At 38.4% G+C, this 27,911-nt stretch overlaps 1 protein-coding gene across 2 annotated transcripts; it reads right to left on the bottom strand.

The window, feature by feature from the left end:
* LOC127413463 (mitochondrial inner membrane protease subunit 1-like) lies at positions 1 to 27,898 on the bottom strand. Of its 2 annotated transcripts, XM_051650652.1 has the most exons (6): positions 27,832 to 27,898; positions 11,087 to 11,211; positions 10,870 to 10,958; positions 10,597 to 10,723; positions 673 to 783; positions 1 to 130 (listed from the first exon to the last, which is right to left on the bottom strand). In XM_051650652.1, exons 2-6 carry the CDS (start codon positions 11,189 to 11,191, stop codon positions 68 to 70), a joined length of 495 nt encoding a protein of 164 aa, XP_051506612.1. In that variant the 5' UTR covers positions 11,192 to 11,211; positions 27,832 to 27,898; the 3' UTR covers positions 1 to 67. The 2 variants fall into 2 exon arrangements, with proteins under 2 accessions (XP_051506612.1, XP_051506604.1); XM_051650644.1 differs by having other exon boundaries at positions 24 to 783.
* Between the last annotated feature and the right edge of the window lie 13 nt (positions 27,899 to 27,911).

Below are 27,911 nucleotides of genomic sequence, written 5' to 3'. Positions count from 1 at the left end.
TATAAATTTATTTTTAAAACATTGTAAAAACAGCATTTACAATCCAGCAATACATAAGACAGTTTCTTCATAAAATGCGCCCATCATTAGGACTTTCTGCCAATAAGCCAAAACTATGCAGTGGCCACAACTGCAAAATAAAGAAAAGGGGGAAAAAAACGACATCAACTCCTTTTTCATCAATTTTATTTTAAATACATTATATATTCTAACACTTTATAATAATTATCTAATAATTGTAGAATTAACTTTGAATTTTACTTTTATAATGAATTTTAAATTTTCAAATAAATTATAAAAGTGGAGAAAATTAATCTTTTTCATGTAAGACCCCCACACCCCTGTGTCACCTGCCTCTAACTTTCCAATCAGAGGTTGACAGAAGACGAGGGGACCTTTTTCGGGTCGTGGGCACATGACGCTATATGAGATGACAGCTGAAAACAGTTCTAAATGAAGACGGCACCCAGGTCTACAGCTACTTATGGTTGTCCATAGTTTGAACTAATTTTAACTTATTTGTGATTTTAAAGAGGAAAATTTCAAAAAGGACCATTTGATTACTACGTTATATGCAAAACAGTCTATACATAAAAGGGCAAACTTAAGAAGCTTGTTGTTCAGCCTCAGGGGAAGCGTATAGATCAAGCAATGGGACTGTATCCTCATTACCTTTAAGCAAACACGTCCTCGAATCAAGGCGTAGGGAATTGGGCCATAGCTTCGGGAATCTGTAGAATTCCGAAGGTTGTCGCCTTCAAGCCATATATGCCCTCTTGGTACCTAGATTGCGGCAGTTAAGGTGAAGAGGAAAATGTTGGATTTTGTAGAAAATTAGTATGTAACCTATATCATGAATATTCCCCAAACCAAAAATAACAATCAGTTCATTATTTCATTAGTACATTTTGGGCAGTGCTATTATCCTTTGCCCCATTAAGACACAGAAGTATTTACATGTGGTACTATTGATTGTAGGCCTATGGTATTCTTTGTAGGTTTGTCCCCGATTATAGGATAAGTTCCGAACAGTGTGAAAGTTCATGACTTAACTGCTCATTTCAGATGGGATCATTTTACTGACCGCTTGGGCCATGCCCCCCTCGCCTTTATCCTCTCAGTGAGGGGTGAGGACACGCCTCCCTGAGCTGCTCCATGGGTCTAGACCACGGACAGACCTGCCAGGCTGGGGCGGCAACCAAGCGAAGCCTGATCCACACTGACATCAATTAGGAGTAATCTCATCACACAGGGAGAGTGGGGCTGTCAAGCCCCTAATTAAGTACCCTCCACCCCCTATATATATATATATATATATATATATATATATATATATATATATATATATGGGTGGCTAGGTTGAACAACACATCACGTTGTCATTATAAACATAACAGTATGGAGATGGCTATCTTGTACTGACCAAACTTTAATGAGTGATTGACAAGGGAAATTAAAAATTACACTTCATATCAAAAAGGTTGCCGACCCCTGTGCTAAACAATCACCCACATCTTACAAAGGCATCTCATGCATTAATGTGTGAAAAATCAAAAATGACTCACAGAACGATTTCATGATCTTACATATTGCAAACAAATGCATCATTGACAACACAAAAAAAGCTGTGATTATAAACATGTAGTCAGCATGTATTCTTCTTGTAGTCGCCTCTCATTAGCATGGAAACATGTGTTTGATCCCATCCACAAGAAATCTTAGCCTGCTGTCATCTCTCGTTGAGAAGCTAAGCTTTTGTCTACCATCTTTCGGTCAAGCATAAAAGAAATCTCACCATACTGTGACCAGACACAAATGTGACAACCCTGCATTCAATCTTCAAACGGGAAGTGTGTCAGAAACACATCATTACTACTTTGAATCTTGAATATAATAAATTCAGGTTTAGAATATAATTAATTACATAGGGCTTCCCAAACTTATTTAGCTATGTTTTAGCTAAATATGTAAAGCTAAATATTTTTTTTATTCTCTTTTGTTAATTGAACTGAACATTATTACACTTTCTCCTATAAGATCACAACTAAATTTGCATTCTATCTTTGATTAACAAATCTTTTACAGTACTTTACCCAAAGATAGAGGAACAAACAACCGAACATACTGAAGGTAGTATTTAGGCATACCTGCCAAGAGGCTCTTAGTCTTTTCACTAAAATGTTAATTCAAGAAAGTACTGATCATTTTGTGTCATTAGACCTGATTTTCTAATATTGCACTAGTGCTCATAAATGCTTAATATACAAAAATAATTTCTTCACAACAGCCAACAGTACTATTGTCCAAAAATAAAATAAAACAAACAAACAAAACAAATAAATAAATAATTGTACCGTATATAGGGATAGAAAAAAAAAACATAATTCACATAAGGACCTCTGTAGGCAATATATGCAAACTAGAGTTAAATTTCAAGAAGGAAATAGCAGGGCTTGCAAGGCAGAAAAATCATTGTGTTAAAAGTTTAGGAAACCTTTTTTTGACCTTTGTTCTATATAAATGAAATGTGTCATCAGTGAATTGCAGTTTTCTGTCGATTGTGCACGAGGATCAAAACATAACACTGCTTCTGTGCCGCCTTTTGCAGTGTAATGAGATTGAGATTGTTAAACATACACTGATCAGCCACAACATTTAAACCAATGACAGGTGAAGTGAATAACATTTATTATCTCGTTACAATGGCACCTGTCAAGGGGTGGGATATATTAGGCAGCAAGTGAACAGTCAGTTCTTGAATTTCATGTGTTGGAAGCAGGAAAAACGGTCAGGCGTAAAGATCTTGAAAAGGGCCAAATTGTGATAGCTAGATGACTGGGTCAGAGCATCCTCAGAACGGCAGGCCTTGTGGGGTGTTCCCGGTATGCAGTGGTTAGTACCTACCAAAAGTGGTCCAAAGAAGGAAAACCACTGAACCGGTGACAGGGTCATGGGCGCCCAAGGCTCACTGATGGGCGTGGGGAGCAAAGGCTAGCCCGTCTGGTCCGATCCCACAGAAGAGCTACTGTAGCACAAATTGCTGAAAAACTTGCTGGGCATGATAGGTGTCAGAACACAAAAGGCATCGCAACTTGCTGATTATGGTGCTGTGTAGCCGCAGACCGGTCAGAGTGCCCATGCTGACCCCTGTCCACTGCCGAAAGCGCCTACAATGTGCATGCGAGTGTCAGAACTGGACCATGGAGCAATGGAAGAAGGTGGCCTGGTCTGATAAATCATGATTTCTTTTAGATCATGTGGACGGCCAGGTGCATGTGTGTCGTTTACCTGGGGAAGGAATAGCAGTAGGATGCACTATGGGAAGATGGCAGGCCGGCGGAAGCAGTTTGATGCTCTGGGCAATGTTCTGCTGGGAAAACTTGGGTCCTGGCATTCATGTGGTTGTTACTTTTACAAGCACCACCTACCTAAAGATTGTTGCAGACCACATACACCCCTTCATGGCAACGGTATTCTCTGATGGCAATGGCCTCTTTCAGCAGGATAATGTGCCCTGCCAAACTGCAAAAATTGTTCAGGAATGGTTTGAGGAACATGACAAAGAGTTCAAGGTGTTGACTTGGCCTCCAAATTCCCCAGATGTCAATCCGATTGTGCATCTATGGGATGTGCTGGAACAACAAGTCAGATCCATGGAGGCCCCACCTCGCAACTTACAGGACTTAAAGTATCTGTTGCTCACGTCTTGGTGCCAGATACCACAGGACACCTTCAGAGGTCTTGTGGAGTCCATGCCTCGACGGGTCAGAGCTGTTGCACGAGGGGGCCCTACATAATATTAGGCAGGTGGTTTTAATGTTGTGGCTGATCAGTGTATTTTAGAAAGAAAACACCAATCACAATTAATTTTGCATTTTGATGTAAGAAAGAAGTCCAATCAGAATTAATTAGTAAATATTATAATGATTTATTTACTATAGTTAGATTTAGAAAAGCATACTAATGTAAGTCAATGGGAGATTTTCAAACTTTAATCTTACACTTCTTAAAGTATAACGTAGTTTATAATAATAAAAAATAGATAGCACAGTTATATTGAAATTATCAACAAAACAAAGTTTGTATGGAGTCTGTATATATTAATTAAGCAATTCGAGCTGTACTAATATAGCAGAAGTTAAATACTTAGGGTTAAGGGTTTAGAACTAGGGCTGCACGATTTTGACAAAAAGTCACATTGCGATCATTTAGAAAAATATTGCGATTGCGATTTGAACTGCTATTATGATAGATGAAAAAAAAGGTACTGTTTTTCACATGTTCAACTGAAAAAAGGCTACTGGGGTTTTCACACTTGAGTCCTCTTAAAAAGAACCAAACTGATATTTTTTTTTTTTTTTTTTTCAAAACGATAAATATATAAACAGTGAAAAAATGAAATTTTACCCATCCACTGTGTTCCTGTTTTTGTCAATTTTGTGATCGGGTCTCAGCCCACTAATCATCATCATTAGTTTTTGAAACCCAGTCAACTTGAATATTAGGGATACTCCAATCAAGATTTTAACATCTGATACCAATCTCCAATTTTCTTTTTATCTAACCTTCCTATGCTAATCATTTAACTTTTTATCAGCAACTCTGTCAAAACTGGTTATATGTAAGATTTCTGCTCAATGTCACTGTAAACTGATTTTCCCTGTTGGTAATACCATAGTTGTTGCCTAGTATTTGCTGTCAAAAATACTGTTGGTTGGTTGAATAATTAAATAAACACAAAATATTCAATTTTACTCTTTACTAAGTCTTAAAAACAAGTAGGCTTATACAAATTATTCTCTACTGTATATAAGATAGTCCTAAAGAACGAGGCTTAATGTCAAACTGAAGTTGAACTGTTAACCCATTGGTGTAATTAAAGTAAAGTTTTGGTTAGTTTGTCACCATATCATTTAAATATTTTTATTCATTATTTTATTATATTTCATTTACCAATGCATTATATTATAGTATCTAAATATTTTAAATAGATTTATTATATGTACGTTCCTTCCTTTTTATTTAGTTGGATGTTGGTAATATTAGTTCCCTTACGACTCAGTACACTTGACATTGCGTAGCTACGCACATGGGGAGTGCCTTCTTATACGACCTAGTTGAAACCTCTCTACAATAACGCCAATATTCTAGTATTGGCTATGTGTTTGAGCCCGGCCTGTTTTGGCGTGAAACTCTCTTTGGCGGCTCTGTGAATAAGTTTACTGAGCGTTACGTCGTGACTCAGCAGCAGTCACAGGCTATGAGACACTTTAAGCCCAAACAGAGTATATCATAGCCGGTTCGCCCTCGCTCTGTTTCAAACCAGCACTTGACTAAAAGCCCCATACCTGCTGCCTCACTGGCACCTGCTTATCAGCACGCGCAGCAAAAGCGCTCCTGACGGGCACAACCCTTTGAAGTGGAAAGCAGAGCCCGCGGTTCCCTCCGGGCCTGCTCCAAAAAAGGCTCGATTGGAGACACAAAACACTGTTCCCCATCTCCCCACTACTGCTTGTTGGGAAAGGAATATTGTTGTTCACAATATTGTTTCTGTGTCTTGCACTCAAATAAATGCAAAAAAAAATTTAATAAGTGCAAAAAAAGAATACAGCAATCATTGCAAATGCACGAGATGCTCACACATTCTCCAAAAAGATCCATTTACCTCTTCAAAGCACACACATTATGCAAAACCGCTTCCCTATAGTGAGCGTCGCATCATATCATACGGTAAGCAAACCAAATTGCCCTCTGTAACATTACGTGGACGCGTGGTGAACCCTAACGGCTATTTCAGAATGGGTGCAGAAAATGATCGAACATGGTTATACGATCCAATCTGCACGCCGGCCACCCCGTTTCAATGGCATTCTGTCTTCCACAGTTTCGTCCGAAGATGCGCCAATGTTACGAGCTGAAATATACAATCTCATCGTGAAAAACATGATAGAGATTGTGCCAAATTGTCAAGCACAAAAAGGGTTTTACAGCCATTATTTTCTTGTTCCAAAGAAAGACGGCAGACTTCGGCCAATCCTGGATCTTTTAAATCGCGCACTCATAAAGCGCCCATTCAAAATGATTACTAAGAAATGGATCTTATTGCATGTACACCCACATGACTGGTTTGCGTCGATAGATCTGAAGGATGCGTCCTTTCATATCCAAATTGTATGACATCACAGGATGTTTTTGAGATTTGTGTTCGAGGGAACAGCGTATCAGTTAAAAGTCCTGCCCTTTGGACTGTCTCTGGCTGGAAACAGTTCTATTAGTTGCACCGAAATGGCCCAACCAGCCTTGGTTTCCGGAAATGATGTAGATGCTGTACAGCTCACCATGGGAAATACCACTGAGGAGGGATCTCCTCTCTCAGGCGCAAGGCACAATCTGGCATCCCCAGCCCCAGCTGTGGAACCTGCATGTGTGGCCCTGAACAGGTCGCACTACACGCACCAGAACTGGCACGTTCAGTCATGAACACCATTTTACAGGACAGAGCAATGTCCACGAGATGCCTCTATGCACTAAAATGGAAGGTGTTCCCTGATTGTTGTCTCTTACATGGCAAGGACCCAGTAAACTCCCCCATACATGAAATTCTAATATTTCTTCAAGAGCGATTACACGCAGGACTCACCCCGTCAATGCTCAAAGTGTATGTGGCAACTATATCTGCGTATCATGCACATGAAGCCGGCACCTCTATAGGCAAGCATGATTTAATCATAAAGTTCCTTAAAGGAGCAAGACGATTAAACCCAACTCGGCCGGCTACAGTCCCGACCTAGGACTTTACTTTAGTCCAAAAAGCTCTTGCAGGGCCCCCCTTCAAGCCTTTGGACTCTGTTCAATTGTGCATGCTCTCTGTTAAGACTGCACTACTGTTGGCTCTGGCCTCAGTAAAATGGGTAGGTGACCTGCATGCACTATCAGATGAAAATTCATGTCTAGAGTTTGGCCCTGGTCTATCAAGAGCCATTGTCAAACCCAGGAAAGGCTATGTACCCAAGGTCCTAACCAGGCCCATCAAAGCGCAGGTGGTTCACCTTCAGGCCTTCTTCCCTCCTCCATTTAATTTGGATGAGGAACAATCATTGCATTTGTTATGCCCTGTGCGGGCACTACATGCATACATTGAGAGTACTTGCCAGTTCAGACTGTCTGATCAGCTCTTTATATGCTATGGAGGACACACAAAAGGAATATCCATCTCCAAGCAAAGGCTCTCTCACTGGACTGTCGATGCAATTACACTGGATTAGAGTTGCAGGGTAAGACTTGCCCAACTGGTGTTAAAGCACACTCATCTAGAGGCATGGCCTCCTCATGGGCATGGACGAATGGTGTGTCCTTATAAGACATATGTTTTGCAGCAGGATGGTCCTCTCAAAACACATTCGCAAGTTTTACAACCTAGATGTAACGTCTCTTTCTTCACAAGTCCTCTCTGTTTAGAGCACTTGCTATTCATTGGCCAAATATATATATATATATATATATATATATATATATATATATATATATATATATATATATATATATATATATTATATATATACTTATGCCCTTCCCTTTAAGTACGGGCTCCCCATCATTTGCACAACCGCCTGCATTCAGGCCATTATAATTTACCAAAAAGTCACAAGCACTTTCATTATAAATAAACTCTCTTCCCGACTGTGTTCATAAGGAGTTAATTCATACTATATGACTATAGTTCATATATTCATTATGAGTGCTCTCCTCCTGGCCAACACGAGGATCACTCACTACGGCATACTCATGTCGGTTGCCGTCCTACAAGACTGCGGCGCCATGTTTCCTCTCTGGGAAGTTATGTCGTGTAGTGCGGTGTGATGGGATTCTGTTCCCCATATGCGTAGCTACGCAATGTCAAGTGTACTGAGTCGTAAGGGAATGTCTCGGTTACGTACGTAACCTCAGTTCCCTGAGACGAAGGGAACGAGACATTGCGAACGCTAGCCGAACTACAAGACTCAGAGTTTGAGGCACAAGCAATGCGCTCCTTGTTCTCAGTCAGAAATTCTGAGGAAATGGTGTTTGTGCACCTGTTTTTATAGTGGACAGTTTCGCGCCAAAACAGTTGGGCTAAAACACCATAGCCAATATTAGAATATTGCCGTTATTGTAGAGAGATTTCAACTAGGTTGTGTAAGAAGGCACTCCCCATATGCGTAGCTACGCAATGTCTCGTTCCCTTCGTCTCAGGGAACCGAGGTTACATAAGTAACAGAGACTTTCTGCTTTCACTTGTTGCCGCTGGGAGTGTAATAAGGGCGACACGAGGAACAGCGCAGGTTTCTGGACTCTACAGGTGCTACTGTTAATGCTGTTTGCTCAGCAATCATTTAATAAAGATGTTTGAATTATAGCGCATCGTGTATTCTGCATTATTATTGTGATACCTGGCGGAGACTGAGATGCTGCTACCACAGATGATAATAAAAACCTTCACGCTTTTTTAGCATAAATAAAGCACTTAGCGCATGTAAGCAAACGAAATCGAACTCAGAGCACTTCTGTTACTCTAAGCATGAGATGGAGTTGTGGAGCACAGAACCACTCTGAAAACACTGTAATAATGCTCTAACCTAATAAAGACTGGACAGAGCAGCGCAAATAAACTTTGAAGAGAACAGACTATTCATTTATTTAATTAAATCGCAGCCCTCTGCGATTTAATAATCGTGATTTCGATTTTACTTTAATTGTGCAGCCCTATTTAGAACAAACCCTTTTTAAAATGTCAAATACCAAAACAGTGCTGCCTTGCACACATGCATGATAATAATTACTGTATATCATGATTACTAATTATGGCAATAAGTTTAGGTTAGACTAGTACTGAGAGTGCAAAAGTTGCTCAATCTTGTGCCCTTTTTTAGCTGATGATTTGTATCTCGTATCCTGTGACAAGCCTTATCTTTTGTCTGTCCTTTCTTTCCATTACTTGCTCTACTCATCTGGCACTAACACTAACAGCTTCTGCAAAAATTACAGGCCAGCACCGCACACAGTCAAGGTGAAAAACAAAAGTGATACAAAAAAAGCAATAACAGCTTTCAGTGAAAGGGTGGCTACACTCTTTCTAGGCCAATAATAACTGAGAAACAAGCATTTGTTGTCAGAAAAAAGGCAAATACTTTACAAAAAGATAAGTGAATGCAGTGGCGGTTCTAGCTAGTATGGTGCCCTTTCAGCACCCAACCCCCCACCCGGCAACAAAATTTGTTAGCAGGGGAGGGGTTCCGTGCCACCCCCGGCAAGCTCCCCATATCGCAGCTGCCCATGTCGCCCATACCTAAATTCGCCACTGAGTGAATGCATGTGAAATTCAAATATATACACCTTGACAGTGAGTTCAGAGGGTGAAGTGTTACAGAGAGCTAAGTATAGTGTAAAAGCAGTGCTTCACACAATGAACAGAGAAAGGTAGAACACATCATCCACAGACCTTAGTCAGGTTAAACACAATAATTGTTTTAATTTAATTTTACAAGGTTGTTACGGATATATCATACGATACCGGTATATCCATCACAGCCTATTTTTTATTTACATTAAATTAAATAGGCTATTGTTTCTAATCTGACTAAGGTCTATGGAGTTTTTATCTATTATAGATGCAGTCCATTAAAGGGATAGCTCACGCAAAAATGAAAATTCTCTTATCATTTATTCACCCTCATGCCATCACAGATGTGTATGACTTTCTTTATTCTGCAGAACACAAAAAAAATATTTTTAGAAGAATATTTCAGCTCTGTAGGTCCATACAATGCAAGTGAATGGTGACCAGACCTTTCAAACTCCAAAAATGACATAAAGGCAGCATAATAAGCATAAGTAATCCATATGACTCAAGTGGTTAAATCTATGTCTTCAGAAGCAATATAATAGGTGTGGGTGAAAAACAGATCAATATTTAAGTCCTTTTTTACTGTAAATCTCCACTTTCACATTCTGAAAGTGAAAGTGGAGATTTATAGTTAAAAAAAAAAAAAAAGATTGAAATATTGATCTATTTCTCACCCAAAGTGATTGCATCACTTTAGAAGACATATATTAAACCACTGGAGTCATATGGATTACTTTTATGCTGCCTTTATGTGCTTTTTAGAGCCATTTCACTTGCATTGTAAGGACATACAGAGCTGAGATATTCTTCTAAAAATCTTTTTGTGTTTAGCAGAAAAACAAAAGTCATACAGATCTGGGATGACATGAAAGTAAGTGATGAGAGAATTGTCATTTTTGTGTGAACTCTCTCTTTAATACTAGTCTAACCTGAACTTAGATGTACAGTAGTCAATTTTTTGTCAACTGTAAATTTGTTTTGGAGAGACTTACATGTTTTGGCTGAATGACCGACACCTTGGCATACAACAATACAACCCATTGAACGGACTAGACATGCACCCCTGACAGCCTCGTATACTTTCAGGTCAAATTAAATAAAGCATCCACCCTGTCTAAGGTCCATTGTTCAGAACCTTCAAAAACATACATTGGTTAATGAAATAGAAATAATCCCTACAAGCAGAATTGATGTGAAGCACGGTAGGTACTCACGTAACTGTGTGTTTTAAAGATGTCAGATGGTCCACTGGTGCAGACTTTGTCCCCCTCTAGTCCGATCACTCTTTTACAAATGTTCATCTTTGGATCAAAGGGGCTTTTGGCTATTATAATATCACCTCTGCAACAACATAACAGGTGGGGTCAAAATAAAGGCAACATTATCTAATAGTATTTTAGAAGGTGACAAGGCACAAATTCAAAATCAGTTTTTGTGATAGGCTTAAAATAAAAGTTAATCAAGGTTAGCATTGCAAGCACACTTACTTTTGTATTCGACAGAGGTGACGGCTTATTCGCTCTGAGAAAACCACATCATGGTTAATGATGGTTGGTTCCATGGAAGGTCCTATGCACTGTTGTGGGTGAATTATATGTAAAAATAAAAACTTTTTAATTGGGTATTTACTTACTGTACATATTTTCATTTTCAGTATAAGTGCAAGCACCAACCAAACTTGCAAACATGCTCTAGAAAACTTACCGACACAAATTCACCAATATACTCAAAGGCACAGTGAGCGATGCAGCCATATTGGACAGAGTAACCAACAAAACTAAGTGTCTGCACAAAGAAACCGCGGAACATCCTGAAACTTCTCAGAAATACTGCAAAAAAAAAAAAAAAGAGTCTAAATAATAAAATACAAAATAAAAATAGAACTGAAACAATAATGGATCATTCACAACACACATTGACATCATCAAGATGTGAAAGATTCAGGATAGGTTGATCAAATAATATAGATATAAGTAGGGGATAATGTAGGGGTTTATTTTGTGATAATGAATGGCTGACTTTACATTATACCACTTATTAAATTGCTACTTAACAAAAATATACATAAATAAAATATTGATTTACACTGAAATGTTGTTATGTGAGAAGGGACCGCAAAGTCTCCAGAAACACTCAGTTCAACCTTCAGTGTTGAATTCAACCTTCACTGTGGTCTATGACCATCTGTCTGCTCATAATCCTGCTAATAACATTTCTACTTGTTAAGTAAATAAATGGACATTAAATATTAATTTGAGTTGAAATTATTTGACTAACTTGCTTGTAGAGTGATACAAGAGAACAGGAGCACATAACATAAGTAGGAAAGATTACCCACAATATCTATTTAACATATGCCTGGATATGCCGGCATAATTCAAATATATTTGACAGCTAAATAAATGCCGCAACTGACCAATCAGAATCTAGTAATCCAGAGAGCCATGTAATAAATATAGGTATTTTCTACTTTGCTATGAATGAGAATTTTTGCTTTGTTAGATAGATATACAGGAGTAGAGAGTTACTAGGAAGAGAGAGTTGGAAAGGAATCAGGCATATTGCAGGCCAGACAAGAACCTGCATTACCCACATGAGTACCACAGCTCAACATGTCTTAAGAACATGCACTAACCACTGAACCATGGCTCAGACAAAATTGGAAAATTTGCAGTTTTTCATCAAAATCTCACTTAGGTTTTTAAACGCTTTGTCATTGAGGTGGTGGTGGGTTGGGGAGGGAAGTGCACCTCACACATTTAATGGCTAATGGTTAAAACTATGAAACCAAAGTGATCATTAGAGATGGCACCATCTTTGGTGTTTCATTCTCAGGAGCTTCTGCAACCCATCAACAAGACACAACGAGTGACCCCTAGGTGTTTGACCCTTTCTGAGACAAGCCAATCTACACCTGTGCGAGCAGGTGACAGGGATAGCAGGCATCTCTTTGAGTCAGAAAAGAGTTACACTATTGCCATAGCAACAGAATTCCAGGTCCTTTGTTTGTCCTCACACCCTTGCACTTTAACTGATAAAACCATGGTGCATTGTCTGAATAAACAGTACTTCCCCTCTCAAACTATTGACCTTTCCTTAGCCATCAAGCTAGCAGATGAGCAGGGAGAATGAGTCAATAAAGATTGTTTGGATGTTTGTACACACCCATGAAACCTGCCTCATCAGATAAACAGCACAAAAGATAACCCAACTCTTTGATGGCGTGCATTAGGTAAAGTCTTTGGACTGCTTCAAGAAACTAGAAATCGAGCTCTTGCACAATTAGAAAACAGAGTCTTAAGCTTTGCTGGATGTCCAGTGGAGGAGAAACCTTTCATTCTCCTTCAATCTCTCCTCCTGAAACAAACCTAAGGAATTAAGGAGACTCAACCGAATCCAAGCCATAACCCAAAGCCTTATTGCCTCAGGAGAGACACCTCCAATATGGGGCAGAATTAATCCCCATGTCCCCTACTTCCTCCATCCCAGTTTCAGGCCAAGTGTCAGGTGTCCTTCTCCGTGTGTCATGGAAAGAGCTACACCTAATCCCATTACCCACCAACCCCTTTCCTCGCCCCATACCTCAACCAATTCTCAACTATCGAATCCATACCTCTGAATCCTCATAATTACCTCTGATACCCCAACACAAACACACGGAATGTGAGTTTGCTACCCCAGCCTCTTCATCTCTACTCAAAGGCCCCCTCCATCCAGGGATGTTTCTGCCTGACTGGATGTAGTCTTATCTTGAGGAGGCAGTGAATGAGCCAGCTGTTGTTTTGCTTATCAAAGTCTAGGGTGGGGTTTTGGACAAACTATTGTTGTTGTGCCCGCTTTCCCCTGCAATCGATAGCAGACACCCATTCCCAGCCTTTCAAAACTGCGTGCTCATTATAAAGTGTATTGTTTCACTTAAAAGTATTTTGCTTTTCACTTCCACGTTTACTAGTTCCTCTTAGCATAATTTACCCATGATTAAGTAACACATGATTCTGGATCATTTACATTTATGCATTTGATCATCAGTGTGGTCCCTAGTTAAAATGAATGGGAGAATTTGGAATGGCCAATAAGGCAGGTGTATAAGAGGAAGTCTTGTCTTACGAATAAAAGAGCCAATCATCTTTTTAACTGAGACATCGCCTGTCAGTTAACTTGGGAATGCACGTGCACAGTTTTTCTAGACACGCAGACAGTCCTCATCTGTGCGTGTCATCTGAAGATGCGCCTGAAGTTGACTGTACTAAAAGAGTATCATAAGTCAGTTGTAGTGACTGTGCATCAAACGTGTCTGTATGGTAAGAGTACTGGAAGGCTGAGCACTCGACTGTACACCAGACGAAACAGCACATGGAAAACTAAGTATACCCTAGCCTTTAGAGTAAGGGGAATGCTTGGTTGACAGGAATGTTGTTGTCCAGGAACAACAAAGGATATTGATAGGTTGACCAGATTCCTGCTTGTGGAAAATGGGACAGCCCCCTGCCAACAAAAATGACCCCCTGCATTCATTAATGAGATCACACGCTCCACAGATGCAGATATCCCAGACTGGCTTAAAACAAACTCCACGACCTTGGCTAAGACTCCGAAGTTGATGGTCTTGCTCTCCAGCTCACGAAAAACATCTGTCCATCTCTCAGACATGGCCGTCTTGTTCATGTTCCAATCAGTGAGGCGACGATTGACAGTGTTTTTCACGCAAGCCCACTGAGCGTGGTTTCGTCAATCAAACTGAGAGCGGGGATTCTGGAGTAGAAGTGTTCGAGGCTGCTCTGAATGTCTTTCCACTCTGGGATGTCTCTCAGTAGGGCCCACTCAAAGTTTTTCTGTGTTCTCCAATGAGCGGCTCCAATTTTGGAGGTAATCCACTGATGCTGAATAAAAGTTTCTCACTGCACAAAATAAATCATCCGCTCGCATGTCACCAGCTTCAACCAGGGCATCCAATTGCTTTTTAATATCAGAGGGTATGAATGATTCCTCCAGTCTGGCCTGCAAGACTTTTCTCAGGTCATGAATGTGCAAAGCCACCTCTGTGGCTGATATGTGGTCTTGCTCTATCTCGAGTGCATAGTTAAAAGTGGCTATTTGCTTGAGTGCAAAGCCAATCCAAAGTTTAGTGCAAGGATCGCTGAAAATGTCTCATAGAAACTTTGGGCATTTTTCTTGAGAAAGAAAGTATGCATGCAAACCATCGAAAATATGTAGTATTCTTTCAAGAGCTGGACCAAGAGAGAGGAAATGTGTGTTGCCATGCTGCAGTAATTTTTGATAGTCCAGTTGCACAAAATCACAAAAGTCTTTGAGCTCCTTCTTGCGCACTGTGTAGATATGGAAGTATTTGTCCACCTTCACAGCAAAACTCTCTAAATCTATCGGAAGACAATCCACTGCTGTTTGCAGTGTGTTATGGATGATATGTGCATTACAGCAAATCCCCAAAATTTCCCTTCCTAGCTTTGACTGCAGCTTTCTCCAGATATTGCCTTTACCAGCTCTCTTAACACCACCAAAGTTTGTGCTGGTGTTGTCGACACAGAGGGCAATTCGTTTTTTTGAACAAGGCCACGTTTTTCAATGACGTTGGAAATGTATTCAGTTTGCAAATCCAATGTCTCACCTGGCAGAGACGAAAAATAAATTATCTTGACTTTTATACCACCAAGTATATTAAAGTAACGCACAAGCACAGTGAACAATTTTATGTCTTTGTGATTGGATGCATCCACAGTCAATGTGACAAACGAGTACTTGTCCAAATCACTCTGAACTTCTTCCTCTGACAAAGGAGCGAGTACGTTGCATATGACAGCTTCAGATTTGGTGCGGGTAGAAGAAAATTTCGGATCAATTTCGCAGTGCAGTCAGCCGACTGAAAACTATGGCCGTGCACAACAGAACGATAAGCAAAAAGTCATTCACTCGCATGCACCTTGTCAGATTCAGAACTTTGCTTCACAAAAAAAAATTGCTAACACTTGGTGTGGCACACTTTTAGCAGCATCCACATGCTTTTTTGTATGAACATGCTGCACGATGTCGGTGCGGCCTCCATGGACGATGGAAAAGTGAGCTCCACAAATCTCACACCTCACTTTACTAGGCTCTGTCTGTGACTCCTTTTTTAGAAATGTAAACTCTTTTTGAAGATCCTCATTAAATGTAAATGCATGCTTCCTTGACATTTTTCCAGCCGCAATTTGATCTGTGTCCTCTTTCAAACTGACTGACTCTTCAATCAGTTAACTAACTGGATGTCTATTGATAGGGGATTGTGATTGGATAGTTTAATCCAATCATGTACTTCAAATAACACGGTGTGATTTTATTGGTTTTACTAGCCGTATCCTTGGCTACCTTTCATTAGAATACTCACGTGACTGAGAAAGCCACATAGGCGATAGAGACATTTTAGGAGAGGGGAAATATGGAACAAAACATTATTTTTTCAGCATAAGTCGGGACACTAGAAAAAGTGCTTAAATACGGGACTGTCCCGGGAAAAACGGGACGTCTGGCCACCCTGGATATTGATCCAAAAACATGTTGCACCTCCAGTTCTTGCCATCACTTTTCCTTCAATCTGTTTGGCTCTCTATTTCACTCTTATTGTGATCTTAAGAGATGGGTCAGGCACGTATCGCAGAACAGCTTGGCAGAATGTGTGGCGGAAGCCTGGAGAACACAGCATCCCCAACAACTGTTCAGTTGGCCAATCACCAGCACCATCACTGTTGTGGGCGTCCAGCATAGGTGAGGATTAAGGATTTAGCATAATAAGATTACACGGCCAGTGAATGATATCAAGAGACAGTCCATATGTGGCCGCCTGGTTTACCATTGGCACTCTGTTTGTGTGTGAGAAAGAGTGGCTGGGTGAGTCAGCTGCTTGGAATCAAATGGAGTTTAGCCAAAATCAAACAGACCTACAGACAATTAAGATTACATCTCTATTTCTGAAAATTCCCTTGTGTGTTCGGAACAAGCACTATCTGGCTCATGATTCCCTGGGTGGGGAAGTGACAGACCAAAATGAATTTTATCTAACAATTGGATAATTAACTCAAAGTCCTCCTTAATCCAGGATTACACAAGGCAATGTACATATATTTGCTACAGAGAGTCACATTCTCTAGAGAGCCATCTGTGGCCCTGAACCCCCAAAACCCATCATGCAACAGTAGAGAGAAAGTGAGCTGAGAAGCAGGTGGCATCAAAATGCACTTTTAATCCTATAAAACTGTTGTAAAAACAATGTATTGAAAATAAATAAATCTCTTGTGTCACTGATTAAGGGAGAGCTGTATCTAGATTAAGTAAATCATCAATGATATATGTTTTATATGTTATTAATCTGATAATCTGTGCTGAATAACAGATCCTTTACAGTCTAAAATATAGAAGGCCATCCAACGAGGACAATAAAACAAGCAAAAAAGTCTCTTTTTCATGTGTGAACTTGGCAAAAAGCATTACAATAATATGGAATAACACCCTCAGCCTAAGAAGAAAAAAAGCAAAGAAAAGAAAATCAAGTGCTTTGTCCCAGAATTATAGACCTACTCCATAAAAGGAACATACTGTATACTGCAGAAATGTATAATTCTATTTTTAATTCATATTCTGGATGTTACTGAAACAAACAAACAAAAAAACAAGAGTGATCTCTAATTACAAACCAATAACAGTGGTTACACTGGAAGCACCTGGTATACAAAAGAAAAAAAGTGCAAACACCCATTCAGGCATTGAGACTGATGTTGCACATGTATAAAGGTCACTACAACTCATTGCCACAATCAGATGTGATAACATTCCATTGACCTCCTGAAATAGCATAGAAAATAAACACAAACCCAGGTGACACTGGAAAGCAGTACTCTGTCAGAATGACAGCTTTTGTTATGAATGTTGATCATTTAGAATAAGAATTAAAGGAAAAGATAATATATAAGTAAATCATAGTAAAATAGTAGCAGTAACAACCAAACCTGTATTAGACTAACATTTGCAACTGACACAGATAAGAAATAAAAGTTTAAGCTTTATTTTACAGTGTCAGTTATACATATTATGGTACTATAATGACTTACTATAGTAATTACTAGATTTTCACATTTTCTGAAGACAATGTGAGTGATGTTTGCCAGTGCATAACTCACTGTCATAATGCAATGTGGTTGCCAGAGCATTGCTAGATGGGTGGTTTCTTGGCAGATGCTAGGGTGTTCTAAGTGGTGGCTACTGGCAAAGTCTCTGGGTAGGGTTGCACCAGCTGTGCGTAAGGTCTCACGTAAGTTGAGACAAAGAGTTCACACTAAGGGCTTAGTAACTACTAGTTTGTTTGTAACTAAGTCAGTGCTTAATTTGGTTGCACCACCTGTTCTTAAGGCAAGACTTAACTAGTAAGTCGTAAACTCTCCGTAAAGTTCTTCCCAACTCCATCTGTGAAGCTGACTCACTCTCAAAAAATGACTAAAAACACATCTTTTCCATGAGCACTTAACCAGTAATAAAAAATAAAAAAAATAAAAAAAAATAAAAAAAAATCTTGTTGCATATTAATCTGTTTTGAATACTATTCTGATGCTAGTTAAACTTTGTAATATGGCACTTTTCATACTACTGTCTCCTTCAGATGATTCGCTTATGTCTTCCTCTTTTGTAAGTCGCTTTGGATAAAACTGTCTGCCAAATGAATAAATGTAAAAGTAAAATGTAAATGTAAAGTAATGTTTAGTCGCATAAAATGTTTACCTGTATTATCCAATAAACAGCCTTCAAATTTGTACACAGAAGTGTTAAAAAGCTGTGAATTTCAGTTTGATCTTGTTACGGTTGATGTTCAAACTTTGTTTGCTCACGTAACTGTCAGTTGTAATAAATTATATCCCCATTAAAATATGATACATAATAAAAGTAGATTTGATAAATAGTATATTTGCCCTGTGTAAATAACAATATATAGGAACTGTATCTAAAATAAATAAGGGGAGATAAATAAATACTAATACAACAGGCTGGAAAAATAGCCATTTATTCATTTTAATATCCTATATACAGTTGTGCTCAAAAGTTTGCATACCCTGGTAGAAATAGTGAAATTTTGGCATTGATTTTGAAAATAGGACTGATCATGCAAAAACTTTATTTAAGGAAAGTGATCATATGAAGCCATTTATTATCACATAGTTGTTTGGCTTTTTAAATCATAATGATCACAGAAATCACCCAAGTGGCCCTGATCAAAAGTTTAAATACCCTTGAATGTTTGGCCTCGTTACAGACACACAAGGTGACCCACACAGGTTTAAATGGCAATTAAAGGTTAATTTCCCACACCTGTGGCTAAATTTCAATTAGTGTCTGTGTATAAATAGTCAATGAGTTTGTTAGCTCTCATGTGGATGCACTGAGCAGGCTAGATATGGAGCCATGGGGAGCAGAAAAGAACTGTCAAAAGACCTGTGTAACAAGGTAATGGAACTTTATAAAGATGGAAAAGGATATAAAAAGATATCCAAAGCCTTGAAAATGCCAGTCAGTACTGTTCAATCACTTATTAAGAAGTGGAAAATTTAGGGATCACTTGATGCCAAGCTAAGGTCAGGTAGACAAAGAAAGATTTCAGGCACAACTGCCAAAAGAATTGTTCAGGATACAAAGAAAAACCCACAAGTAACCTCAGGAGAAATACAGGCTGCTCTGGAAAAAGACGGTGTGGTTGTTTCAAGGAGCACAATACGATGATACTTGAACAAAATGAGCTGCATGGTCGAGTTGCCAGAAAGAAGCCAATGCCACAAAAAAGCCCGGTTACAATATGCCCGACAACACCTTGACATGCCTCACAGCTACTGGCACACTGTAATTTGGAGTGACAAGACCAAAATAGAGCTTTATGGTCACAACCATAAGCACTATGTTTGGAGAGGGGTCAACAAGTATTGTGCTCCTTGAAACAACCAAACCATCTTTTTCCAGAGCAGCCTGTATTTCTCCTGAGGTTACCTGTGGGTTTTTCCTTGTATCCCAAACAATTCTTCTGGCAGTTGTGGCTGAAATCTTTCTTGGTCTACCTGACCATGGCTTGGTAGCAAGAGATCCCTGAATTTTCCACTTCTTAATAAGTGATTGAACAGTACTGACTGGCAGTTTCAAGGCTTTGGATATCTTTTTATATCCTTTTCCATCTTTATAAAGTTCCATTACCTTGTTACACAGGTCTTTTGACAGTTCTTTTCTGCTCCCCATGGCTCAGTATCTAGCCTGCTCAGTGCATCCACATGAGAGCTAATAAACTCATTATTTATACACAGACACTAATTGCAATTTAAAAAGCCACAGATGTGGGAAATTAACCTTTAATTGCCATTTAAACCTGTGTGTGTCACCTTGTGTGTCTGTAACAAGGCCAGACATTCAAGGCCATTTCGATCAGGGCCATTTGGGTGATTTCTGTTATCACTATGATTTAAAAAGGAGTCATACAACTATGTGATAATAAATGGCTTCATATGATCACTATCCTTAAATAAAAGACAGTTTTTTGCATGATCAGTCATATTTTCAAAATCAATGCCAAAATTTCACAATTTCTGCCAGGGTATGCAAACTTTTGAGAACAACTGTATATTTTGAATGTGAATCGTGAATGTTTCATGCTGAAGAGCCGCTTAAAAGTACTATTTTTTTCTCTCGTAAATGTAAATGAGTGTAAATGTCAACATCATACTGTATGTCGAAAGGAATGATGCCTGTCATGCAAAACATGAGCTCACTGATGTCATAAAATATCAGTCTGCTTTTTTATTCCAACCATTAATCCTGGTCAGAGTCATACGTAAATATTTAGTTCATACGTACTTACGTAGGGTTACATCCCACCTAAGTTTAATGGTGCGTAAATTGTGACTTAGTGCCCATTTACGCCACAACTAGGCTAAGTTGTAACTTACGTATAGCTAGTGCAACCGGCCCAGCCCCTAGATGCAGATTGGTTCACTCCTTAAATCTAAGGCAAAATCGTAAGTCCAACTGCTAAAATATCAGATCTCACCTCAATAAGCCAATCAGTGTTCAGGGCTCGAAAATAAGGACTGTCCGATGGCCCAGGGCCAGTGTGAGAGAGATTCGGGCCAGTTGCTAGAACTGTCACTTGCCCGATCGGGCCAGTGCTGCATTTATAACATTAGTGCAAGAAAACAACAAGTGAGAGAGCACAACAATTACACTGAGCAAACCAAGTATTCTAACCGAGGAGCGAGCGTGATTCTATTTAGCTCGCAATGTCACGTGCAGACACCGAATGCACTTTCCTAGCACTGTCTGCACTCTTTTCCAAGTGTCTTAGCAGCAGCTATTACCAATGTGTAGAAAATAGAAGGGAAAAAAACCCACTTAATAAATTTCGTAGCAGGATTGCACATACTTGTGCAACATTTTAAGTATCCCCGCACATTCCGTGTTCACAGTGTGCAAAATCCCCACATTTTTTGTTGGTGAAAAGCAGTAATCCACACATTGGAACACAAAAAAATCAACAGTTTCTTTCTATAGGACTGAAAATCCATGTCTCTCCGTTCATATGTCTCATCATCATCTCTCTCCGTGCAGCGTAGACTGTTTAACATGCATGTGCTCTTGTAAAGGGACAGAGCGCTAGTTTTATTCCCACTGTAAAAAAACAAATACATTTTCTCTCATTAATTCGCCTTTAGAGATGAAGTGCCAAATGAAATGTAATAAACTTTTTTAAACCCTGATTATACACGTGTCTGGAAATCACGAGCTGCTCAATATCCAAAATGTAAGTATACATTTAATTATGTAATGTTTCAAAACGTAAACATTAATTCAACATGATAATGACGTTTGATATGAAAAGAAGCAAAATCACTATGGCTATTATTATCAGAGCTGTTTAGCTGCAGGGTGAAGATGAATATTCAAAACAGTCTACTTCATATCATCCTCATGAAACACCTGTTATATTTCTCATTTTTGGACCGTACAGGTATGTTTGTTTTTGTGCTTTGTGCATCAGTTTGTGTTGGTCTTTAGGTCGTCTGATTTCATGTTATATATACATTCTTAATTCACAGATTAGGCCTAATATCTCCCTAATGTATATTACAAGTCACAACTGATTTGGTAGCAAGTCTCTTATCAGGGATTCATATGTTTATTACATTCAGCCAATAATCACATCTTTAACTCAGTGATTAAATCTTTGATCCTGTGTGTGAATACACTACACATGGCCAAAAGCTGCATGACATTATGACTAAACAGGTGACCGAAAACCCATCATCTGCACAACAGAACTCTTCACTCATCATGTTTTTGTTTTTATTGAACTAATCATTTAACTATTATTATTTAACTACTAATCATTTAGCTATTACTAATTTAACTTATTAAACATTCAGCAAGTTGTGATTGGCAGTGGGATATTTAAAAAAAAACAAAAAAAAAAACATTTATTTATTTTTTTGCGTGTTTGTAATAAAACTATTTTAATGAACTTTTGGAGCAAGCTGGCCACAATTTGACAAACAAACTGCATTTTCTTTTTTTTTTTTTTTGTAATTGAACTGCATTAATGAACAACAAGCTGGCCAAAATTATCCTAGCATTAGCAACCAGGGCAGTGATGTAGTTTTGGGGATTTGTTTGTTAACATACACTGATCAGCCACAACATTAAAACCACCTGCCTAATATCGAGTAGGTCCCCCTCGTGCTGCCAAAACAGCGCCAAACAACATCTCAGAAAAGCATTGTGAGATGATGTTCTTCTCACCACAATTGTAAAGCGTGTTTATCAGAGTTACCGTAGACTTTGTCAGTTCAAACCAATCTGGCCATTCTCTGTTGACCTCTCTCATCAATAAGGCATTTCCGTCCGAAGAACTGCTGCTCACTGGATTTTGTTTTGTTTTTGGCACCATTCGGAGTAATTTCTAGAGACAGTTGTGAGTGAAAATTCCAGGAGATCAGCAGTTACAGAAATACTCAAACCAACAATCATCCATGCGATTATCTAATCAGCCAATCTTGTGGCAGCAGTGCAGTGCATAAAATCGTGCAGATATGGGTTAGGAGCTTCAGTTAATGTTCACATCAACCATCAGAATGGGGAAAAAATGTGATCTCAGTGATTTCGACTGTGACATGATGGTTGGTGCCAGATGGGCTGGTTTGAGTATTTCTGTAACTGCTGATCTCCTGGGATTTTCCCACAAAACAGTCTCTAGAATTTACTCTGAATTGTGCCAAAAACAAAAAACATCCAGTGAGCAGCAGTTCTGTGGATGGAAATGCCTTGTTGTTGAGAGAGGTCAACAGAGAATGGCCAGACAGGTTCGAACTGACAAAGTCTACAGTAACTCAGATAAAAGCTCTGTACAATTGTGGTGAGAAGAATAGCATCTCAGAATGCTATTCTGAGATGCAGGTTGGCACTGATTTGGCAGTACGAGGGGGACCTGCACAATATTAGGCAGGTGGTTTTAATGTTGTGGCTGATCGGTGTAGATCTACAGTATTTGCCTAATAATGCCTCACATGGAGTTGTTTTGGAGATATGTAATATATCTTATTTTTGAACATATCTAGTGTGTGATGCTGAACCATCAGTGTTTATTACTTGTGCCAGTGTTACTGTCACCATGAGTGTTGACAGTGACACCTCATCTGTTCATTTCATTATCTCTATACTTTATTATAGATCTATGTTTCTCTCTCTCCCTTTTTATCTGTCATCCTGCTAGATAATTTATCAATGCTCTTCTATCGCTGTAGGCTGACTTTTCTTCTCTAAACTGAGCGCATGCATGTAAATTAAGGTTGAGACTGTCGCAACAAATACAAACAACACACGCTCATCAGTCATTCAATTTATAGAACATCGTCCAACTGCTAATGGCATGCAGGTCAATCATATTACTTGAAAAGTAGGGAGGCACTAGAACACCGAGAAAAATTAATGAGACGCCATTCACTATAGACTAATGTTTTTTTCTGTTGTCAGATTACAGACTATAAAAGTTGCTAGATGGGTCTTTTACTCGCTAAGGGGGGTCAAAAAGTCACTAAATCTAGTGAAAAAGTCGCTAAATTGGCAACAGTGAAGCTAATGATACATTAAAGATGAAGTATGTAATTTCTGCACCACTAATGCCACCGAATAACGCTTTCTGAATACACCCCTCCCCCAGTTGCTCAAACAGTCAGATAGTCCCACCACCAACTCACACCATTGGTTGAGTAACATTGTTGGGGCTGGTCTCAGTGGGTTGCTCAAAACGAACAGGGACACAGAGACACAGTTTTCGAGAAAATTAACCTATGAATTTCTTACTTATAGTTGTCTCTGTATATTAAGCTGGGATAGTATTTTAACACTGAAAAACTTCAACTTTTATTCACATCTGCATCACAAACGTGTGGACAAGTTCTGCACCCAAGTTTAATATTTAGGATTTTTTTCAAAAAGTAAGTGCAATGAGATAAGCAATGAATAAATCACAAGCAGTTCCACAAACAATTACAAATTAAGCACATGTACTTCATTCCAATTACTCAAACCTTACTGTAATATGTAAATGGTTAGTTGATGCACATGTCCACTGACATTTTAACAGCATCAATATTTTAGGTTTAAAGTTATATGAATGTATATGCGAAATCATTTCTTGCCATTTTTCAGCATTTTAAATCACTTTTTTTACTTCAGTATAAATGGTCCTGCAGTGTGACAACTATTCCATGTTGTTTCTCAGTAAATATAAGCTTATCACAGTATATCTGAATTTGGACATCCATGACACGTTTTGGTCTTGGGTTTCTGCGGGACTTAAGAAGATTACATAGATTTAAATGGTGTTAACTAAGATGGCATTCCCCCGAGAAACCAGATGGAAGGAAGATGGGGAAGATGGAGGGGGTGACACCTATGATGTTCTCTATCTGTGTGGCAGAAGGCAGCTGAGGAAGGCCTGTAATCGCCATCCCTCATGTGCTTTGCAAGGGATCAGAGAACCTGGAGATTTGGTAATGGGGAGGCTATCAGAGCAGCTATCAGAGTGAGGCTGGCAGTTTGAGCTGGGATGGAGACACCTGGTTGGTTGATGGAGGACAGATGTCAGCATGCATGACACAAAGGCAAGCACCCTCCATCACTTTATTTTTACAATAGTCCAATGGAAATCAAATGAATTTTAAAAGGCAGATAATGGCTAAAGCCAATTATAGAGTCAAGCCCGTAAATATGAACACAAGCAAAACGATTTCAAAGCAAGCTGAGCCAGTGTTGTAACAATGACATGATATAAATAGACTAATCTTTATTGAAATGACCTTTGACTGCAGCCTGAGCCCAAGTTGGAGCTGAAAGACAAACAGATCTTATCAGCCCTGCCAAGTTAGGCCTTCTGTTGTGGCTAAAGGATAAATCTTACAATGCTATATTGAGTCTATGCCCATCCCTACCAATTCCTTTTTAAATAAGTCTTCTTTATTTTTAGTAGTTTTCATTTAAGTGTTTCTCAACTGTGTTAAAGGCTTGTTCTAATAGAGTCATAGAAAATAATGCTAAATACAAATAATACAATGTGACAAATAAACAGGTTGAGCAACTTTTAAAGACAGGAAAAACTGTTCTGATATCTTTTGTTGTAATGTCAAAGGCTGTATGTCCAATTCAATTTCAATGTATTTTGATGCAAATTCATCTGTCACTTGGTAAATATGGCTGATACTACTAATACAATATTTGACCCTGTGTTAGGTGTTAGGTTGGTTAAATCACACCTTGTTGTTTATGCATTTACAAAATTGTCCATTTTCACACTCTGGCTATGCCATGTTAAACATTTTGCATTTTGTTGGAGTTCTATGAAGTTTATGGCAATATTAACTTCATGTTTTAGTTTAAAAACATTTTGGTACTTTGGTACGACAAACAATTTTTGTACTGTCTTAGATCACCACGTCTAAAGTAAAATCTGGGTCCTGAAGCAAAACCAGGGAGGACCACAGCTTTATTTCATATTGAAAAAAAGAAAAGAAAATACTGATTAATGCTGTTTTTGGAAAAGAGAGGATATGATAAAATGGCCTTCCTGTATAGCACGAATAATAGTAACCACAACCCTATAATTGTCCTTGCATCCAAGATTATTACTCTCCTTTCAACACTAAGCAAACAAACTCTCCACAGATGACAATCTAACTTCCCTCCCGGGCAGTAGCACTATATTCTTAACCTCAGATTGTGGTAGCAAAGAGAATCACATTGGGGAAACCCAAACAAGCTGCACAGGAAACATTTGACATGTTATGACTGTTAGTATTAGCAGTGTGTGGAACAATCAGATACAAGTTGATAAAAATGACATAATAAAAATTGCATGCGCTTAAATTTACCAGCATCTGAAGAAACAAAAAGGTGCACTGTTTTCCACAAATCAAATCATCAGTTGGCATGTGTTTTATGCCAAATAATGCAGCAAGCCATAATGTGTAACCACTTAATCAGAGTTTTCAACAACTCAGTAACTGTCTAAACCTCTGCCTCTTGCCTTTGATATTCCATGATTCATTGCTCCATCTTTTAGACATAAGTTTCAACAAAGTTCTCTTAAATTTTATAAAATTAAGTTCTTATCTCTTTGCAAAAATAAATAAATAAATAGGATATGCAATATGTCTTGTTTATATACATTATAATTAATGTTATACTATTTTGTGCAACAATAATCATCTAACAATAAATTATAAGGCATTCTAGGTCTAGCAATATTATTTATTTCATGTACAACACTGAATACTTGTAAATAAACCCATGTGGGCAGTGTATATGTAAATAAAGAGCTTATGCATAGGTTGTTTGAAGGATTTGATAAACATGGGTGCTTAGACACCCCTTCCAAGCAATGTATTTGGGAAGTGACAACAGTGTCCTGCAGTGTGACATACTATATTCCCTATAAAACTATTTTCAACAACAGGACTACTTAAAGGTGCTGTAAGCAATTTTTTCATGGAAAGGTATGCAAAAAATGTTCCTACTCCCTTAAAGATATTATTGAGATAAGTGTCCTGAGATAGGAGGCGTGGCTAATTCAACATGGAAGTAGAAAGGCTAAAATCGCTTACAGCACCTTTAAGTGAACTGAAAAAGCTAAAAGGTGATTAAAAATGGTGAGAAATGTATATTATTATTATTTTTTAGGTGAAACATAAATTTACGCTTACACATATACACAACCACTCAAAAGTATGGACACACCAACTCATTCTTTGTAATTACTTTTCCATATTTAAGAATAATAGTAAAGTCATCAAACAACAATATAATACAAATGAAATAGGAATTATGCAGCAACCAAAGTAATGTTAAACACATCAAAACCTACTATCTTCTTCAATAGAGCCACCATTTGTCTAGGCTGCAGCTCTGTACACTCAATTTTAGTTTTGTTAAGAATATATTATGTAGGGACAATATACACTAATATTAAATCATATATATAATTCTAATTTCAAGCATTAATCATAAGCCTATAGATGAAACAATTTTAAAGACTGTGATAAACCTAAATTCAGTCAAGTGTGTCTAAACTTAATTGGTACTTGTGTACTGTATAAAAGTTCTACTCTAATATCCTACTGAAAGTCTATGTCCATGTTAAAGGGATAGTTCACGTTCACCCAAAAACAAAAATTCTCTTATCATTTACTCACCACCATATGTATGACTTACTTTCTTCTGCAGAACACAGATTTTTAAAAGAATATTTCAACTCTAGGTCCGTATAACGCAAGTGAATGATGACCAAACTTTTGAATCTCCAAAAATAATGGCACATAATGTCAGCATAAAAGTAGTCCATAAGACTCCAGTGGTTACCATATCTTCAGAAGAGATATGACAAGTGTGGCTGAGAAACAGATCAATGTTTAAGTCCTGTTTTACTATAAATCTCCACTTTCACTTTTACATTCTGAAAGTGAAAGTGGAGAGATTTATAGTAAAAAAAGGATTGAAATATTGATCTGTTTCTCACCTAAAGTGATTGCATTTCTTCAGAATACATAGAGTAAACCACTGGAGTCACATGGATTACTTTTATGCTGCCTTTATGTGATTTTTGGAGCTTGAAACGTCTGGTCACCATTCACTTGCATTGTATGGACCTACAGCGCTGAAATATTCTTCTAAAATATTCGTTTGTGTTACACACATGAGGGTGAGTAAATGATGAGAGAATCTTCATTTTTTTGGGTGAACTATCCCTTTAATTGTCAACCTTACACTTTACATTTTCAATATGAACAATAGTAAACAGTTTCTGTTTCTGAAGCACAACAAGGAAGTTAGTGAATATTTTAAGCATCACTGAAAATCTACAATAATCATTTCTACAGTAATCCTACCTGACACATGTCCACTGACAGCGTGCTGTTTGAGGTCCTTTAATCACATGTTGATCACGCAGCTGCGGTCAACCTTGAAC

Source organism: Myxocyprinus asiaticus, chromosome 2 (genome assembly GCF_019703515.2).
Source record: "Myxocyprinus asiaticus isolate MX2 ecotype Aquarium Trade chromosome 2, UBuf_Myxa_2, whole genome shotgun sequence".
NCBI lineage: Eukaryota > Metazoa > Chordata > Actinopteri > Cypriniformes > Catostomidae > Myxocyprinus > Myxocyprinus asiaticus.
The sequence above is the reverse complement of the archived record's forward strand: the minus strand, read 5'-3'. Positions and strand labels throughout refer to the sequence as shown.